The sequence below is a fragment of the Rhinolophus hipposideros genome, assembly GCF_964194185.1.
Source record: "Rhinolophus hipposideros genome assembly, chromosome: 15".
Taxonomy (NCBI): Eukaryota; Metazoa; Chordata; class Mammalia; order Chiroptera; family Rhinolophidae; genus Rhinolophus; species Rhinolophus hipposideros.
Window position 1 is genome coordinate 53595604 of NC_138061.1, and position 19200 is coordinate 53614803.

The 19200-nt window shown below is 42.7% G+C and overlaps 1 protein-coding gene across 20 annotated transcripts in view; it reads right to left on the reverse strand.

Annotated features, from left to right (window-relative positions):
* Positions 1 to 19200, reverse strand: part of KCNMA1 (potassium calcium-activated channel subfamily M alpha 1) — a 709234-nt gene that overhangs the window by 25358 nt on the left and 664676 nt on the right. For 11 of the 20 annotated variants that reach the window (XM_081075057.1, XM_081075040.1, XM_081075044.1 and 8 more), the window contains 2 exons: positions 12422 to 12535; positions 7485 to 7615 (listed from right to left, as the gene is read on the reverse strand). In XM_081075057.1, coding sequence (XP_080931183.1) covers positions 7485 to 7615; positions 12422 to 12535 — 245 coding nt within the window. Of the gene's footprint in view, positions 1 to 7484; positions 7616 to 11552; positions 11634 to 12421; positions 12536 to 19200 lie in introns of all 20 variants that reach the window. The other 9 variants (XM_081075054.1, XM_081075039.1, XM_081075053.1 and 6 more) reach the window with 1 other exon arrangement.

A 19200-nucleotide genomic window follows, 5' to 3' on the forward strand; every position in this document is an offset into this window, starting at 1 on the left:
ACACTGTAAGTTCTGCTTTGCACTGATAAGTCTAGACGGTCAACATAGAAGGTTATTATTTTGTCAAATCTTTAGGACTTGACCTTCACATGTTTCCCCTTCTGTCATGAAATCAGTTACACGGAAACAGCATAATCTTTTTGATCAATCAGTTGCTGACATTTATTGAGCACCTACTAATCCCTGGGTCTTGGTTTGGCCTGAAATTGTGTGCTATTCAAAGTGTGTGTCACTTTCAAAATTGCCACCAACATGTATGATTTCAGAGTGGGCCACAGGGTTTCATAGGTGCTTGAACACCTCTGGAAACACTCGCAACACTGAGCACAATTCTCTGCCCTCTGAGCTGGCATTATCTTTATCCCAGCTCTCTCTCTGAGTTTTCTCCACACAGGCATCAAGGAGCAGGGCTGTGGCAGCGCTACCTGCTATGACAGAGAATAATGATGCCTTCCTTTTTGTCAGCAGAGCACTCTTGGTCCCATATGGGTTCCTCAGTAGTTAGCTACAGATAAGTACTTTGAGCATTGCATAGGTTGTGCTTTGGGCATGTATCAAGGTTTCGTTGTGATCTGAGTAACCTGGCGGAAAGATAATGCTTTCCCTGAAAAAGGACGTCCAGTTGGTCATACTGGAGGTCACAGTTTTGTTTTTTTTTTTTTTAATGTGGTCACTCACAGAGCGTACAGTGGTTTGCAATTATCCACTAAATCCAGGGCTTTCTGCATAGGAAGTGACTGTTTCAGCATCCTGGGGAAAGCCAGGTTCTAGGACTTCAAATGCCAATTATCAATGACAATTCCAGTGGAGGATGTACCAGCTAGAACAACCTCTCTACCACTCATCTGACCCAGAAGGCACAATTCTTTTCTGGGTTAACAGAAGCGCTAGAATTGAAGAATTACAAAATTAGAAAAGGAGGGTTGTAATATGTATGTGTGAACCTTCGCCTCCTAAGCTTTTGTACTGCTCGTCTTTTGGGGGCCTTACCATGGCCCGTGTTCACTACACCTGTGTTAGAAGCCTTGTGAGGGACTCTTGTACACAACCCCAACCCTGGCAGGACTAGTCTCCAGGGATGCTTTGGGAAGAGGCCTTGGCTATGGCTGTTCTTGTGTCACACGGGTGTTAAGAGAGCTTGCCAGAATGAAGCACCTGGAATCAGGAGACCTGTGTCTTCCTACTACCAAGGACAGGGTTCCACACCTAATCAGGGAAGTCTGTTTTCTAAGTAAGATAGTGATGAACCCCTGGCTATGTGTACAGACTTCAGGATTCAGCTAGTGTGGTTTCAACTCTGCTTTGCCTGGCAATAGCTATGAAAATGGGAAAGTTGCCTAACCTTGTGTTTTTCTCTTTTCCATGACTCAGATTCTTCATCCATGTAACAGAAAACAAAGCAAAACAAAACAAAACAACCCAAACCCAGCTTATAGGATTGTGCAAATGAGCTACGTTGTGTAACTTCTAATGCACAACGAATACTCGATAAATGGTAGTTCATACAAAGAACAAGCGACTAGCAATGCAACCAATTTAGAAAACCACCTTCTCGCTGTGCCTTTGTGCTCATCTCTAGTATCAGAGAGCAGGCCCACATCACATGTGTGACCCCCTTGGCTTTTAAACTTTGATGATCTCAGATCCTGTAAGTAGACAGAGTAACAGGCAGTGAGGGAACCAGGAAATGCTGGGGAAGGGACAAAGTGCTTGCAACAGGAAATCTGAGCCCACAGCGCCATCTAGCCCGCTCTGGGGACGCCCTCTGCACGTGTGTCTCCAACACGGGGGAGTATCTTCCTTTTTTTATTTTTTTAAAGTATAATTACCAGAGCTTATGTTTCACAGTTAATGCTGTCAAGCCTTTTAAACTAATTGGTCCTTTATAGAAAATTTAACTGAAAATTAACACATCTTTTAATAACATTGCCTTAACTTTAATGGCACTTTGCCTTCCGTTTATAATTGCGCTAAAATTGTCATTTTCCATCTCACAGCTGCCATTTTTTATATTTCTTCGTTTTCATGGTGTAGATTTTTATTTTTCGTATTTTTCTTTCATGAGGATGAGAACTATTTGGCTTTTTTTTCAATCCCAGGCCTCTGTGGCCTGATGTGACAGCAGTAGCATGTTCTGAGTCCAGCAGAACGTAACCACTGTTTGTCACACCGACACCAACGCTAGCTCAGCTGCCTCGGGACGGCCCCTGGCTGCTCACTGTCCTTGTGAGCAGTAGAAATAGACATTCTTGAATGGAGGGTAAGGAATAGGGCCACGGGGGACTCATTTGTTTAGATAACTTATTTCACATGTCACTGGGTCAATCCGGGCTAACCAAGAACTTGGTCTTCTCCGTCACACGGTTCAAGAGTTCAGTCCTTAATGCAAGGCCAGTTAAGAGAGTAAGTCATATGGGTCCATCTTCCAGACGGGCACACTCTCCAGTGGCATTATAAGGTTGCTGCTGGCATTCACAAGAAGGGGCATCTTCTAACCAAGACTGAAGTGTCTACACCCAGCCTTAAACTTCACCAGATGTGGTCTTTTGTACTCATCCGGATATGGTCTTTTGTACTCAGCGGCCGATGGCCCTGCCTGTCTGGCCGCTGCTTGTATATCCCTGCTTGCAATATCTACTGCATTCTGACCCCAATGGCTGTCACCCACTCCCACAGACCACCCAAACCCAGCTCATCCCTCCTTTTCAGCCCTTGCTCTTTCTTCTGCCTGAGATAGCTAATCACTCTCACTTCCAGGTACTTTCTTCTGATTTTTCAGAGTCAGCTTCAAAGTCACCGCCTAAGACGGCTTGACTCTGACCACTTTGGCTAAACCAGGTGTCCACACCCAATCCAACTATTCCATGTGCTTCAGATCAGTTACCCCCATCTGAAAGCCTCACTCATTCACTTCCACAGTTACCACCCACTGGAATAAAAGTTCAAACAACACAAGGACAGTCTTCCTCTTTCTTCTTCACTACTGAATCCCCGACATGGAAAATAGGACCTGGCATGAAGTAAGTGCCGGACTAATGCATGATTAATAACAATAAGTACATATAAAGCTCATTATGTGCTAAGTTCTGCACAAATCACTGTATAACTTAACCCATTTAATCATTTCAACAATCCTGTGAGGTAGGTGCTATTAGTATCCCCATTTTAAAGATGAGAAAACTGAGGCACACGGAGAGGTTACAATTACACAGACAGTAAATGGCCGTGTTGGGATCCGCATCCAAGCAGTCTAGCTCTTGAGTCCATGACTTATCTTCCCTTTCCAGGGAGGGTCCAGGTAGAACTCAAACAGAGGTGATGATAGGGGGAAGTAGTGGCTGTGTAGAAAAGAAATCTGAATATTCATGTACCCATTTCAGCTCTAAATACAGAGAGGCTTCCTTTCATCTGTGTGTGTGTGTGTGTGTGTGTGTGTGCGCGCGCAGTAAGTTGGTATCATTCTGAAAAATACGTTTCTTAGTTGTAATGTTCTTAGAGGCATATGCCCATAAGCCTAATTGTCCCCTCTCATCGCATGTTTCTGCTGCTGATTTGCAGGAGAAAGCCACGAGGACTTGCCTGTAATATTCCTGTCTGTCCCAGAAATGCCGGTGATGAATCCAAACATTATTTTTGTAACAAATGAAGCAATAAGCAGCAGGAGTTGCGTTGTAAAGGACAATATTCAGGGAATGTTTAGACACATGATTAAATGACAATTTGGAGAGAAGTGCTAGAAAAATGAGAGCATCGACATCTCAAGAGATGTGTGAATGTCATGATGTTGCCTGTAAGAGAATGTTGGAGATGGAAGCTTACCTCTGGCTCCCGCTGCTTGGGGGAGTCTCACTTCCTCAATTTATATTCCTGCCACCCTTTTAGTTCCTTCTAGGTACTGCCTCCATCTCTGACTCATGTCCTATTTTATATATAAGTTAGGTTTGGGGTAGAATGCAAAGAAATAACAGGTAACATTTTATTAGGTCTAGATCCAATTGGATCTGTTGAACCAGACCCAATTCAAGACCTCATTGTGAAACTCACTCATCATAGGCAACAGAAACAAGGCCTGGAATAATTGGATAGGCATTTTGGTTAATGATTTGAAAAGTCAACATCAGTGATCAGTTAAATATGTCTTGCTTCAGCACTTAGGCCAGGTTTCTTTATATCATTGCCCCCAAATCAGATACTGTAGCCGAAGTGTCTCCCACAGTTCTGGGCCCTCAGTAAATGGTCCTGCTGATGATAATTACAATGACAGTGACCAGATTCCTGACACCCTTTTTTCCCAGGCTGGAATTCAGACGCAGTGCTGCTCTCAGACCATTGCATCCACACATGCCTTCGCCACCCTCTCCCGAATACTTTAGTTTGCATTTCAAAGGAGATTAAAGTTGGATTAAAAATTTTTTTTTCTACTGATGGGAATTTCAGTTGTTTCCATGTCTTGGCGATTATGAATAGTGCTGCAATAAACAAAGGGGTGCATACATTTCTTTGAATTAGTGTTTTGGATTTCTCTGGATAGATACCTAAGAGTGTAATTGCTGGGTCATAAGATAGTTCTATTTCCAGTTTTTTGAGATACCTCCATACTGTTTTCCATAGTGGCTGCACCAACCTGCAATCTCCCCAGCAGATGACTGGATTAAGAAACTGTGGTACACTTATACAATAAAGTCTTACTCGGCCATAAAGGAGAATGAAATTTTACCATTTGCAATTATGTGGATAGACCCAGAGAACATTATGCAAGTGAAATAAGTCAGACAGAGAAAGACAAATATCATATGATCTCACTTATAGGTGGAATCTAAAGAATAGAATAAATGAACAAACTAATCAGAAACAGTCTCTGAGATACAGAGAAAAAACTGAGGGTTGCTAGATAGGAGGGGGGTGGGGATGAGTGAGAAGGTGAAGGGATTAGAAAGCACAATCAGTAACCACAAAATTGCCACAGGGATACGAAAGACAGTTTGGGGAGTATAATCAATAATGTTGTATCGATTTTGTAGGGTGTCAGATGGGGTAGTAGATTGGGGGCGGGGGGTTATCACTTTGTGAGGGGTATAAATGTCTAACTATTACATTGTTTTGTACACCTAATAAAAAGTTCTCAAACTACTCACTTAGATTTCTCTGAGTTTCTAGAAACAGGATCCCTAGTGATACTGTAGACAGCTGTGCAGTTCATATCCAGATGTGCCCCCACCCCCATTCTATGGCAACCGTGTGTCTGTCTTATGGGCTGTGTAGAGCTAACGTTCTCTGGTGCTTAAAACCAGTTTTGTTCCCTGGAACCAGGGCTGGCTTCATGGGTGTGTGGCTTGGGCAGTCAATCGCCCAAGGCCCATGCTCAGAAGGGCCCTTCCTTGGCTTAATGCCCTGCTGTCACCATTTTGAAATTCTTAATCATTTATGAAAAAGTGGCCTTGCAAATTGTGGAGCTGGTCCTGCCTAAAATACACTGAATGTCTGATACGTAAAAACTTAGTAATTTATACATTTGAATTTTAAACCATTTTAATAAAGTATTTTGTGATTCTGAAAAACAATGTATTATAAAGAGTATAGTCATTTCTTAGAGTGAATAGCCTTCCATACTCTTTCTAAGGAGGATCAGAATTAAAGTGAAATTTTGAAAGAGATGAATGACAGAATTCTGTTTGAAGCTGAACTTAGAGATGATGAGGACTGCTACAAAGAGTATGGCAGTGTATTGAGCATCTCCGGTAGCTTCTACTGTTCCTTTTGGCCTGCTTAAGGAGTTTGCCCAAACTGAGCCTGACATCACTCGCAGAGAGAAAGGTTAGGCTCAGTACCCTCAGGCCATCAGGAAGATCAGAAGCCTGGGAAACCAAGAGTGCCCTTCTCTAGAGACTGTCTTAGTCTCCTTCTTGGCTTGGAAAGCAATGGTATGGCATGGAGCCCAGTCAACCTTAATCCAGATGAATGTTGTTTCATAATTATTTTTAAATCCATAGTTCTGATTTCTAACTAAGATATGCTTGCAGTTGGACCACATTCAGCAATATAGAATAACCTAAATTAGTCTTAAAAAGCTTTATGTTTTTTCTTTCTTCAAATGGAGATCCTTCTGGGATTCGCTTTAATGAATAGATGAGAATAATGCATAATTAGCATATCAGTTGTTTAATACATTCAGGAGAATAAGCCTTCTTAAGCACATTAAGGAAGGTATGTATATGGGAACTTTGAGCTATGTTTATGTTTAATGTATTCAATAAAACTCTTTTTCGTGGACGCTCCAAAGGTCAGTGTTTATCCAGCCTATGTCTGGATTTTCACAAATTATGAATTCCAAAATAAAGAGGCTTTTCTATATATTCAATCAAGACACACATCACAATCCTCAGGTTATGATCCATTCTCATGTCTGCTCTTACCTTTTACAGTTAAGGATGGCTCCATTCAACTAGGACCTACGTTTTAAATGTTTTGATCTCAAAGTTTTTTTATAATTATCAAGTTATAAAAGAAACAAAAGATGCTTTTGATCACTCGGCCAGCCAACCCTTCGCTCTAGTCCTTCCCTGTAGCAAAGAACAAGCCAGGCCTGGGCCTCGCCCAGGACTTCTGTCTCGGTGACTGGTAGTGACCTAGGAGTCACCCTTAACACTTTCTTCTCTTCCATCTTTGGCTCATATTCAAACTATTGCCAAGTCCTACCAATTTTACTGACAAACACCACTCAGATCCATCCACTCCCTCCAGCTATGCCAGCTCTATCTTAGTTGAAGCTATGAGAGCCTCTTACTCTGCCACCTTGCCTCCCGAACCATCCTCCACACCCCAGTCGAGGCAATCCCTTTAGAACATTAACCTGATCACGTCACTTTTCAACTTAAAACCCTCCAATGCCTCCCCATTGCTCTCAGGAAAAAGACCAAAGCCGTGAAAATGGGTCTGAGGTCTTGCAGGGCCAACTTTGCGGTGTGCACCCCCTTTCCCACCCTCACTGTGGTCAAGCACTCAGGTTTTCTTTGACTTCCTGAGACTGTCAGGTTCCCCCTAGCTCAGGGCCTTTGCACTCGCTTTCCATTTTTAGGGAATATCCTTCCTCACAAATCCCCCCCCCCTTTTATCGTTCAGATCTTGACATAAAACGTGTATTATTTCTTTGTGGAACCTTTCTCTGATCCCAAGACCAGGTCAAGTGCTCACCTATATTTATACATAGCCTTCCTTGCACTTTCAAGAACTTATCATCAAATGTTTATTTGCATGGTGATTTGCAGCATCATTCCAGACTGCGAGCTTTGCGTGGTTCTGCCCTCCACCACAGCTCCAGCTCCAGCCCCAGACCTCCCGTGTAGGAGGCTGGAGGGGCCCCACTCCCGGAAGCCCCGCCCACTCCGGGAAGCCCCACCCACTCGCGGAAAAGCCCCGCCCACTCCCGGAAGCTCCGCCCACTCCGGGAAGCCCCACCCACTCGCGGGAAAGCCCCGCCCACTCACCGCACTCATGAGAGAGTCCAGGACGCTGACGGCAAATGCTGTCCCACATGCAAATGGCTGCGTGAGGTACAGTTCTGTGTCGGGGTCATCGTCATCGTCTTGGTCCAAAAACTGAACATTAGTATCATTCACTAGAAAAAGTGTAAAAGAAGCATTAGCTCCGAAGACCACACGCAGGCAGCGATACCAGAGGAGGAGCAGGCTAGTGATTTAGAAACACTGAAGTCGCTGGAGAGGAAAGAAAAGCATGGGAGAAGCCGTAGATGGATCTGGGGGCGGTGGGAGGGGCGGTGGGACTCAATGGCCCGCTCCGATGAGACTGTTCGGGTCTCCGAGGCGTGGAGGGCGATGAGAGCCAGCAGGCGAGCCCGCGGCAGGCTGCGGGAGGACTGGGAGGAAATGCGGGGCCGTCCTTTGGTATAGTTTTGGAATCACGACCAAAACCACAGCCTGGAGTGGTTTTGGGTAGTCAAGTCCTTGGAGAGATGGACCTAGTGCAAGGAGGAGCAGCCACGAGCAGCCATGCCAGGATGGTTAAGTTTAGCCACAAGGAAAAGAAAGCAACGTATTGAGCGTGAAGAGCAGTTGCCCAGGAGCACAGCGGCGGCCACGTGCAAAGGATTCACCCGCAGGCACGACCCACAGCCTGCCCTGGGTGGGCCTGGACGGTGGCTGGTGTCCAGGGCCCACGCCCGACAGGCTCTGGTTGATACAAAGACAACCCCACGTGGGAGGAATCTTGCTGACAAAGACTTGCTGTGCGTGCCGAGGCGCGTGGGGACACCCACGTTCTCCCTTTCCCCTTCTCCACAGCTCCGTCTTCTCTGTGCTTCAGCTCAATCTGTTGCAGCATTTGAGGTTGGGTTTTATTTCCATCTGAGGATTCCTCAAGGACTCCTCCGGCACACGTGTACAGACTGACTGGCTGTGTCACTGAGATGTCTTTAACTTATTAAAAATTAAGTGACAAATTAATTTCCATTCCCATCTTGGCTTCGGAAATGATCAGTTTTGTAGAGCAAGTAATGGGGTGGGGGAAGTGTGTGGAGGGGGAGGAGAGGAGGCCTCGTGATTTCTGAAATAATTCTCATGTTTTTAGGAAAAGGAAAGATGAGGTTTCCTTCGTCTGATTCCTTTCTAAATGCATCAGCAGTGACATTATTAGCATTATTGTTTTATCTTTTTTTTCCAAAAGTATCTTTTTGGATAACTTTTCTTTCTCTAACTTCTGTTTGTTTATTGTATGAGGCAGATTAAATGACAATAGGGTTAAAAGCTAGGCATGGAATTATTTTTAAATGATACCATCTTGTTTCCCTAGAGAAAGATTCTAATGGGGAGAAATCTTGGCGCTGTTTTTCCAAAGTTTATCACATCTGGGTCCCCATCATCTCAGCAGCACTTGAATTACAGGCTAGCAGGGGAAAGTGCAAAATGCGGATCTGATCACTAGGCTTTGGATCCAGGCTCTGCACTAACTCCCTCAAGTAAAGCATTTCATCTGTTCTACACTTTAGTTTCTCTCTCTGTAATATGGGGGACACAGTAGCAGCTCTCATGAGGTCATCAGAAGGAGCCCATGACATTGTGCTTGGTGAGCCTGGTCCAGGACCTTCATAAAGGTTAGCTGCTCTCAGGACAGCCTTTCGGACATTAAACGTTCTGTCCACCCACTACGTTACGGAAACACCCAGCTTCCTTCCACTCTTCTCAGAAGCACTTAAGCCTTGTTCAGGGATCCTACTAAGGTCAACTTGTAGCTTTTTCCCCTCCTCCATTTACCTAAAAGCATGCTGTGGGCCACAGTTCAGTCTTCCTGCTTTGTGAATCAGAAAATGTAAACTCCTGACAACATGCAGAGGGGTGTGGTTTTGTAACAGCCAAGGAAGGCGTGTGCATGGACACGCCAAAAGGAATAGCATCTGTTACCTCTTTTCAAGACGATGAGCAAGGGTTGGTTTTAGACTTGGAGGGGACATGGCTTCAAGTAGAGAGAGACGACACTACATTTTCAGCCAGCTGGGGGTTTGAGTTACTGGGAAAGAACCCGAAGGCACCAGCCAGGGTTCAGTGAAAACCCTGTGTATTGTTCTAGATTACCCAGTCTCAGAGGGAGAACAGCCGGTCTTACCCAAAGCCTGTTTCACAGAACAATACTTATATGGGTGCTAACAGGTAATTAAAACAATCACTCCAAAATGCATGAGGTCAAATACAAGTGGGAAACAGGTTGAACAGCATGAAACAAATTTCTCTGTTTTGGAACTTCTAGGGGCCTCTGACCCAACAACATCAGTTGGGACTCTCCAAATGGATGAAGACTGGAATACGCTACACAGTTTCAAAACTTGTTTGACCTTGGCATCCTCTGTGGTTTGCAAAAGGCATTCTCCTGGCTTGGCATAATGCAGAACACATCTCAGAACACGTAGGTAAATAGGAAATATTTGGGGGGTAAAGTGGTCAGAGGATGGTGGTATGATTGCCAAAGGTGGTATGACCACTAGACAAATCAGGCTTAAGGCAAAAGGTAAGGGTGACAGGAACACGTGGAAGGTTCTCTGAGCTCATGGAAGACATCTGGTGAGGAACAGAGGTTTCTGGACATTCAATGATACTTGTCGAATGCCTGCCTTTTTTTGCCTCAGATTTGGGACACGAAACCTTTTCTTTTCTCTTCTGATAATCACAAATCGAGATATCCTAGCTAGTGGGCAGCCCATTAATTCCAAATAGGAAAAGAAAATCCTGGCAGTGATGCTTTCAAAATGCTTCTAAAGGTTTCTGAGATGGGGATGTTTGGATGAATTTTCCAACCAGAGGTCTGGGCTGCCTGAGCTCCCTGGACTTCCTACGACACTAAGGTTCTGAGGAAAGTAGTCCAGAAACCTAGGCTTTTAGCCAACTTCTCTAAACATGAAAAAGACACCTCTTCTACCACTGGAAACAAAAAATAGTGTGATCCTCCTTGACCAGAGTCAATTTGTCCTGATAAATAGCTACGTCTACACTAATGCAGTGCTGAGTGGTGGACAATTTATTCCTTAGTTTCCAGACACCTCGCAAGCAAGATTACTGTGTTAAAAGCTGCTCTCTTATTTTGAAATATATTTTGGGGCCAAGAGAATGGCATGTTAGTTTCATTTGTGAGACGTTTGAAGGCAGGTGCTCCCCACCTCTCTCCCCACCTCTCTCCTGAGCAGCACTTTTGCTGTCTCTATTTAGAAAATCAATCCCCAGTTCTGAGACCTGCTGCCGATGGGTGCCTTTCGTGGAGTTATTAACCAACTTATGGGGAATCGTGGAAGGGCCTGACAAATGCAGCCATGACCAAGCCTTTCATCTTCTTCATGAGTCCACTCTGAATCTCCCAGAGAAGGCCTTGGGCCAGCGGGATGGGGGGTCAGAGTGCAGGGCTGTGTCTCAGTGGCTCCGAACCTCATCTTTGGCACCCTTCCTGAAACCTGGCGTTAGTATAAGAAAAGGTCCCCTAGGAGCTAGCTGCTTTTATGGCTTCAAAACCAGAGCTTCTGAGAAAGGGCCTCGTATGAAAAAAAAGGCAAATAAAGTCAGAATAAAGGAAAATAAACAGCTGGAGGGAAGGCACTGTCTTAGGTTTCTTATCTTAAAATTTTTATATTTCTCCTTTGACTTCCTCTGAGAGCTGTGAAGACATGTCAATCAAACTGACAGTATGTTGGAAGAGGAATCATATCAGGGAGAAGGCGGGAGAGCAGGGGGACACATGGAAAAGAAAAAAAAAAAAAGACTCATGCCAAAGAAAATGAATTAGAGCAAAGATGCTTTGAAAACAACTGCCAGGTCAGATGGGTGTGATCAAAGGTTTACTGATGCTGTGTGGGGGAAAAAATCATTAAGAAAGGCCAGAACAAGACAGTCGATTCCAACCAGAGCCACAAATAAAACACATTCAAAGCAGTGCCATGGGGTAGCCTTTCTGTTACAGCCAGTGGAAAAAAAAAAAAAAGAAACAAGCTGATGATGGTTGGAAACACCAACAACAAAACAAAAGGAAATACTGATGTGAAGGAAAACAGTGCTTCTTACCCAGTTCAGTTATCATTAGAATGTGTGTCCCACTGTTTTTTTCCTGATTGACAGATACCAAAGGCAACTTGCCAGGTTTAGCTAATTGGATACAGCATTTAAGGGTTGGGGAAAGGGAGTGGAGGAAAGTACAGAAAAAGACAAGAGTGAGGGACTAACAGAGGAAACATACTAAAGTAAAGGGACCCAGGACCAGGGCCATAGACAGTTAGTATTTGTCTTGGAGGGTAGAGACCACTCAGCAGTTTTGCAAATTCACAGGCGGTAGCAGGGAGTGTCATGGCCAGGTGAAAAGTTGGATTCCATAGCCAACAATCGTGGCCCAAAAAACCCCATCATTTTTTGGACCCAAGTGGCATTCACTGAAAATGGCCTTTGTCTGAGAAGTTCAACCAGGAGACATTAAATGTAAGGTTCTACACGTTAGCCCAATCCATCTCGCCAGTTCTCAGAATGGGTTTGGCGTAGACCTGAGGCTTTGTACTTCAATGGAGGGTTCTGATTGGAGGAGCTGTCCAGAGTTGCTTCCAATGAAAATTACCAAGAGTCCATGGACTATGCCTTCCCTCCCTTCCTCCCCGTTCCCTAATTTATGCCCCAATCTCAAATCCATTATCTCATGCCCCTTTGAAAACAGTGATGAGCATGAAGTAAACTGTCTATTCATCTCAGAGGAAAGCTAGGATCAGTTTTCCTTTTGGTAATCCTATATATTTGTATTCATACTTCTCTCCAACCTCCCGCAAAACAAACCCCACTAGAGCCTACTGTGCTGAAGGAGCAAAAAAAAACAGGCCAACCTCCTCATAGCCTACATGGTTGGAAGAGAGGACCCAAACAACCCACCCCAAGCTGCCGTTCACCCCTACCTAGTTCAGTGATGATGGGGATGTTGACCCCGGTTGTGATGGACGGCTGGCGTAACATCCCGTGTACCGGGCTGTTATCTGGAGAGGATCTGTCCATTCCTGGAGGTGTGAACCCTGGTGGGAAGGAAAAAGAGAAGGGAGAAACATCAGAGATGTGGAAAATTGGGAAATAATCACAGTTCCAAAAAAACCAAAAGGAACTATCGAAAGAACACATGTAGCTTATGTATCATTTACAGGTCAACAATTAGCACTCCGGGGATAAACTCTGATGAGTTGTTTTTTAGGACAAACTGGAGACCATGGTATGTAATTCTAACCCAATTTGATAGTGCCCTAACACCAGTCTCTATACCAATTATTGATCTCGTCTTGCTCACAGGTTTTTGTTCCCCTCCCGCTCCAGGCACACATGAGAATTACCCCTAAGTCCCTCCTTGACGTTAGGAGGCCTTGTGACATAGGAAATGCTCTGGCCCAAGAGAAGAAGCAGAACAATGCATATCATCACTTCTGGTACAGGTATTTGATCTACCGCCTGTCTTCCCAGGCCATCACAACTGTGGGAACGTGGGTTACTGAGGAGATGAAGGCTGGGGACAGCCCTGGATGGTACCCCAGACCCACAAAGCATTCTCAGTGAATGAAAAAGCAATCTGTGTTGCTTTAACACATTGAGATTTGTGTTATTGTTGTTGTTGTTGTTGTTGTTGTTGTTGTTAGCAAAGCATAACCTAACCTGTCCTGTTATCTGAAATGGATTGATTGCTTATTCTCTTGCCAGTGAGTGACGTAAGCCTGGGTTTTTGACACAGTTCAGACCAAGGGGAAGTGGGAGAAAATCTGCTCGGAGGCTTTTCAGAACTGTTTCCTTTCTCTTTAAAAGAATCACATAGGAAGAGATTCTCTTTTAATCCCCTGGACATTGTTTATGTGGCTGTAGTGCTGGAACTGTGGCAGCCATCTCAGAACTAGGACCGGCACCACTGAGGACACAATCAGCTTAATCGTACTGGCTGAACTGAATGACAGATTGAATGACACAAAGTACTGTCCTGGAGTTTTTGAATTAACCAGCCCTAGAACCAAAACCAACTGAACGCAGGATTTCTTACTACATGAAATTTGAAAAATATATAAATGAGGTCATAATATATAAAAATGAGATTGTACATACACATATTTTATATATAAAATGAAAAATGTATATATGTGTTACATATTATATATCGTATGCCATATATCATGTATTATATATACAATAATACATAATACATAATACATAATATATATGTATATATGTAATTTCTTACGGTAAAAAATCCTGAGGTGATGGTTTTATGCATATATCCACTATATATTATATAGTATATATACACACACAATTATGTATTTATAGAATTGAATGGCTTTGAGTTGGTTTTCCTTGCAGCTGAACTCATCCTGCCTGCTGCATATGCCACCTGTTCGTAGGGGATGCCTGAACTTCCCAGGGTGCCTCACACAGGTCTCATAATGGAGATGTGGGCACAGTCAATTGGAAAGCAGCCTACATGGTTTCTGATTTTTGCAGTTTGGGCTTCTTTGGGTCTCAGACCCAAATCCCAAGTACATATTAGAATGAGCTTGGCCCAGCCATAAATTCAAGTTTAGTGAGGATGAGAAATCCTCCAGCTTGGCTGAATTTCTGCCTCTTTAAGGATGTGCATAGAGACAGATAAACATAAGACATTTATTTACCTCTTACATTCTTTTGGTGAAAATTAACTTTACCAAGTGAAGCACATGGCAAAGGGTACCATCAGCTCCATGCTGGCCATGAGGCCTAATATGCTCCCCTACCTTAGAAGACAGCTAGACACATCTGCTTTGGTTTTTTTTTCCTTTGTCCTTGATGGACAGCTATGTGGGCTTTTCAATGAATTATGTCACTGGCTGTTTCCAAGGACAAAATTCCAAATAGATTGTGTGACCAGATTCTTTACTTACTCTCCAGTAATGTGACAAGTGGGGTTGAACCTGGCATGATGGTATGTGTTGACGTTTTATGTATCAGGAATGAAATGACAGGTACTCAATAATTGCCTGTTGTTTTGGAGGTGCAAAATGCATGAAATGCCAGAAAAATATAAAAGGGTTTGCCTATTTTCTGCTCTTCGGTGTATGAATTTCACACTATAGAGTACCATATTTTCAGAAAGGAAAAACAAAGTGTTATTTACTTTTCTTCCCCTGGTTGCAGTTAATTTTATTCTTTATATTGATAGACTGTGCACAGGGTCATTTAAAATGACAGTGCAGTGTCCATCTTTCTAAACTTTTGAATGTGTATTTTTCAGCCAACCACATAACCAAGAACATGCATTTTAAATGTTAGCTGTTTTCTTCCCCTAGAATAGTGAAGGGGAAAACTAAACTGTTTTCATCAGAAGTTTCATTCAACAGCCTGAAAAACTACAAATGACAGCTGTGCAGATTCAGTGGAAGTGACGTTTTTGCATTTCTTCAACTTGACAAGCAAACACCTTAAATCGGTAATGCTATATGCATAATACATGGTCTGTATTTTGACATCCATCATCAAATGCTGACTTGAGAAAATACGGGTTTGTACATAAAGGAATAGCACCCATAAAACAGGGAGAAATGCAGGTCATATGGTATTAGCAGAACTGTATTTCATTCCCAGAACCTGCAACAAGCCAACGTGTCCTTTTATTTTATCTTATTTAAAAATTCCATTTTCAGCTGTGAAAAGACTCGATTCCTTTGCATGAAACCTTCATTTAGAAATGACAGGCTTGCGTCGTAGGCCTCTTTCATTTTGCTTTCATATTCCATTTTCCCCTTCAGTCGCTAAGCCTGGTTCCATTAGCATCTGCAAACTGACAAACTATGGTGGGTGTCCAAAGACACCTCTCCATTAAAGGTCCTTCTCTCTCCTATGCATGACCCCAAGAACAGGGTGCTTTTGTTGGCAAGAAAACTTCAGCAATTATAATGTCTCTTTTTCCTTTGATACTTTTGTAGCCACGCATTATTAAAAGCAAAAAGAAAGACAAAAGAAATAGACTTCATCTTTTTTCTCCCCTCCTGTAGAGTTGTGTTAGAGATGAAAGGAATTTATTAGCATTGGTTGTTTTTGTTTTGTTTTGTTTTGTTTTTCTTAGAGGTCCTAATGTGGAAAGATTGTGGTTGGAAATGGCAGGACTGACCTGGATTCCCTAAGTGACCTTGCAGTGAATAGAATTCAGGCACCTTCCATCTGAAGGGATGAGGCAATCTGGCCTTGGACACCACCTGATGCCATCTATACCATTCGTCCCAGCAGCACTTGATAAAGGGACAGATCTAAATGGTGTCCAGGTTTCTGATTGTCTTGCTCCCCACCCCATTATTGTTTGCTGCAGTAGACACATTTTTGGTTGACCTTTAATTCTTTCTATACAAAACTGCACTCCAGTCCTGCATATGAAAGCCTGGGCACCTGGAATATACTCTATGGATCCTGAGCTACAACGAGAGAATAGTGAAACTGGGAAACACTCCCTTCATTAATTCAACTAACACTTGGGAGATTAATTTCAGAAATGACCACTTATTTTTTTGCCAGAAGAGATAACTAAAAATGTTGACATTAGAAGGATGGCATGAAAAGTTCTCAATCAGAAAAAGATTCAAGTTTAATCATCGACAGCCAAACTCTTACTGAGATGGACTGCTGATTCTTTAGATGTGTCCCTATTGGCCTCTGTTGAACATGGACATGGGAGGCAAGTGTTGGGTTAAAAATGACTTCTAAAGAATACCTGATCTCCTTAAATTAAAAGCCGCTCCTCCCCATTCCAATCCTCAGGGGCAGATGTGATGGACTTATGTTATCTGTTCTAATCCTTTGGCATCAGGCAAAAATGGGCCCAACATTGCCCCCTGCCAAGCATGCTCACTCCATATGCTGTATGAGAGCTCTAAGCAAGAGACTGGATTTTCTTTTTCTGTGAACTTCCCGGATGGTCTACAGAACACCTGGCCCATAGAGAAGGAACATTAGACTAGTGAACAGCATGGGCTTTGATGTCAGATGTCCTGGGTTCAGATTCTGGCTCATCCAGTAATTAGCCATGTAACTGTGAGCATACTACAAACTTTCTCCAAGGCTCTTATTCTTTGTCTATGAATTGAAAGTATCACAGGGTAGTTGTGAAGATAAAATCAAATTGTGTATTCAAAACAGGTAGTACAATGCCTGGTATGAAGAAAGTACTCAAAATGTTGACTACCGATGTTGATACTTTACTAGCTACACGATAAGTATTTGTACTTAGGGCACAGAATCCATCACCACCTCTCCCTATGGATAAAGAACTGAGGTAGGTTTTGATAGATTTTTCTATAAGGGGTTTTCACATAGAGAAAAATCATGGAAACTTAATAGGAAGGCAATGAGCAGTGTGGATATATTTTGGTAGAAATAATCAGATCAATCCAGTGATAAAAAAATACAACCCAAAATATTTAAGGAAGTGGGATTTTAAATATGGACATAACTAAAATTTTCTTTAGGTATGTGGGAAAACTGGTAGCTGGTCTTCATGTGTGAAAAGCTCTTAATTCCTACAGCAACTGCAGAATCTCTCTGGAGTCTTCTATTCTAGATCTACTCTCCCACTTCCCTTAATTATTTCGGCACATATACTTTCCTCTGTTATTTCTTGGGCTCCTAAAATGGTTTTCAGTACTCTCTACATTCTTTTGCAACATTTGTGTTCTTAACCATATGTGTTAACTGTTGGGTTCAGGTGAACAAAATTAGTAGTGTCTGATGTTCTTTTCATGATATTGGTTGCTCCAGAGGCTGGCAGCCCTCAGCCTCTGCCAGGGAAATTACTGGAAGGTTAAGTGACCTTTAGTTAAATTAGACAAGGGCATTTCAGTTAGGATGGCTTTGAATTAAAGAATTTAATACAAACACTTGACCTGTTCCTAAGAAGTGCAAGGACATCAAGGAGATCACCAAGAGTTCATTTTTTATTAATTTTTTTTGGGGGTTCCTGCTGCAAGTATGCACACAGACTTAAAGGAACTGACCGAAAAGGTAAGGGCGTTCTAGATGCAGACTGATTAAGATAATTGAGAATGAAGGCGGGTTTAAAAAGAACCTCAAGACAAAAAATGGCCAACATTTACCAGATGCTTACTATGTGCTAAATTCTGTTCATATAATAACTTTCGTTGTCGAAACCATCCTATGTAGATACTACTATTCTACAGAGGAGGAAACTGAAGCACAGAGAAGGTAAGCAATTTGCTCCAGGGCGTACATCTCGGGATTAGCAGATCTCAGATGAAAACCTAGGTATCTTGGCTCCAGAATCTCCTGTAAACCACAGTGCCATATTGCTTCTTCTCACATGCCAGAGCTGTACTAAGGGATGTTTCATGGGCCCATCTTGTTTACATGTCACAACAGCCCTAGGAGTATAGGCACTGTTCATGTTCCCATTTGATAGATACGGAACATAAAATCCAGAGCAGTCAAGTAACTGTCTCAAGCTGATCAGTAGCATATCTGTCCCCAGCTGATCAGTAGCATATCTGAAAGCTGAAGCCAGGCAATCTGACTTCAGAACCCCTGGATAATATCACCCCATGCCACCTTCCCTCTGTGTGTGATGGTCTCTCCTTCTCTTGTGCTGACACTGGCAGGCAAGCTTGAGGCCAGAGCCAGTCTGGCTCTTTTCTTGTTTTCACTTTTAAACAACAGCAGACAACAACGGGGACCCAAAGCTTAACTTGCTTTGGTCTGGTAGTATGCACAGCTCAGGACACATAATAAATGCTTTATTACAGTACTTTTCCATGGAGGAAAACACAAAGTACTTTCTAAATCTTCCCAAGCCTTTCCTGGGAGAGAGGGAGATGGAAATTCCTATCAATCATGTCCCCTAGAAGAGATGGAGAAATGAAGGTAAGTGCCTCTCCCACCCCCATAGAGTTAACATAAAGGAATTGGTTCAAATGGTTGGCCAAATTATCTTTTATTGTGTGCATATAAATGATGGTTAGAAATCCATATGCTACGTTAAACTAGGGAAATAAATTAGGCCGAATCATCTAGGTTTGCTGAGACAGGTACTCAATACGAAGTTGTAAAAGGGAAAGATCACCGTTAAAAATGATCTATAAAGACATGTTAAAATCAAGAGAAACATCTCATATTACATCATCTATGAGATGAATTAAATTTCCTGTTAATGCCAGTAAAAAAAAAAAAAAATCCCAAAGCCAAATGTCAGATGAAGTGAAGATCGATAAAAATATTTTGATAAGTAAAGGCAACAATGCTATTTAACACGATTGGCAACCGTTGAAACATAAATTATCCAAATTTCCCATTGCTGCTTATGGGAAAATTATGCAGATTAGAACTTGATTAGGCTTATATCATGAGACTCAATTTGGACTTTTAATCTATTAAGCTCCAATAAATGAGGCATTTGAATAGCTCCCCTGAGCAAGTACAGTAATAGCCACAGCAGTCATTCTGCACTATGCATTCCAACAAATTCCTCAGCAGCTGAAGTAAAGAAAATTCCATGTACACAAGCATAATTGCTTTCTAACTTGTGTGTATGTGTGTGTGTGTGGGGGGGGTGGAGGGCTGGGAAGCCACGTGCACAGGCTTGGTTTGGGAAAGATTTTTGAAAAATCTGGCCAAGGGAAAACCTCAATTGAACCTTGTAATATTTTTTCATAGTAATTTTCAGTGGCTTTCCATA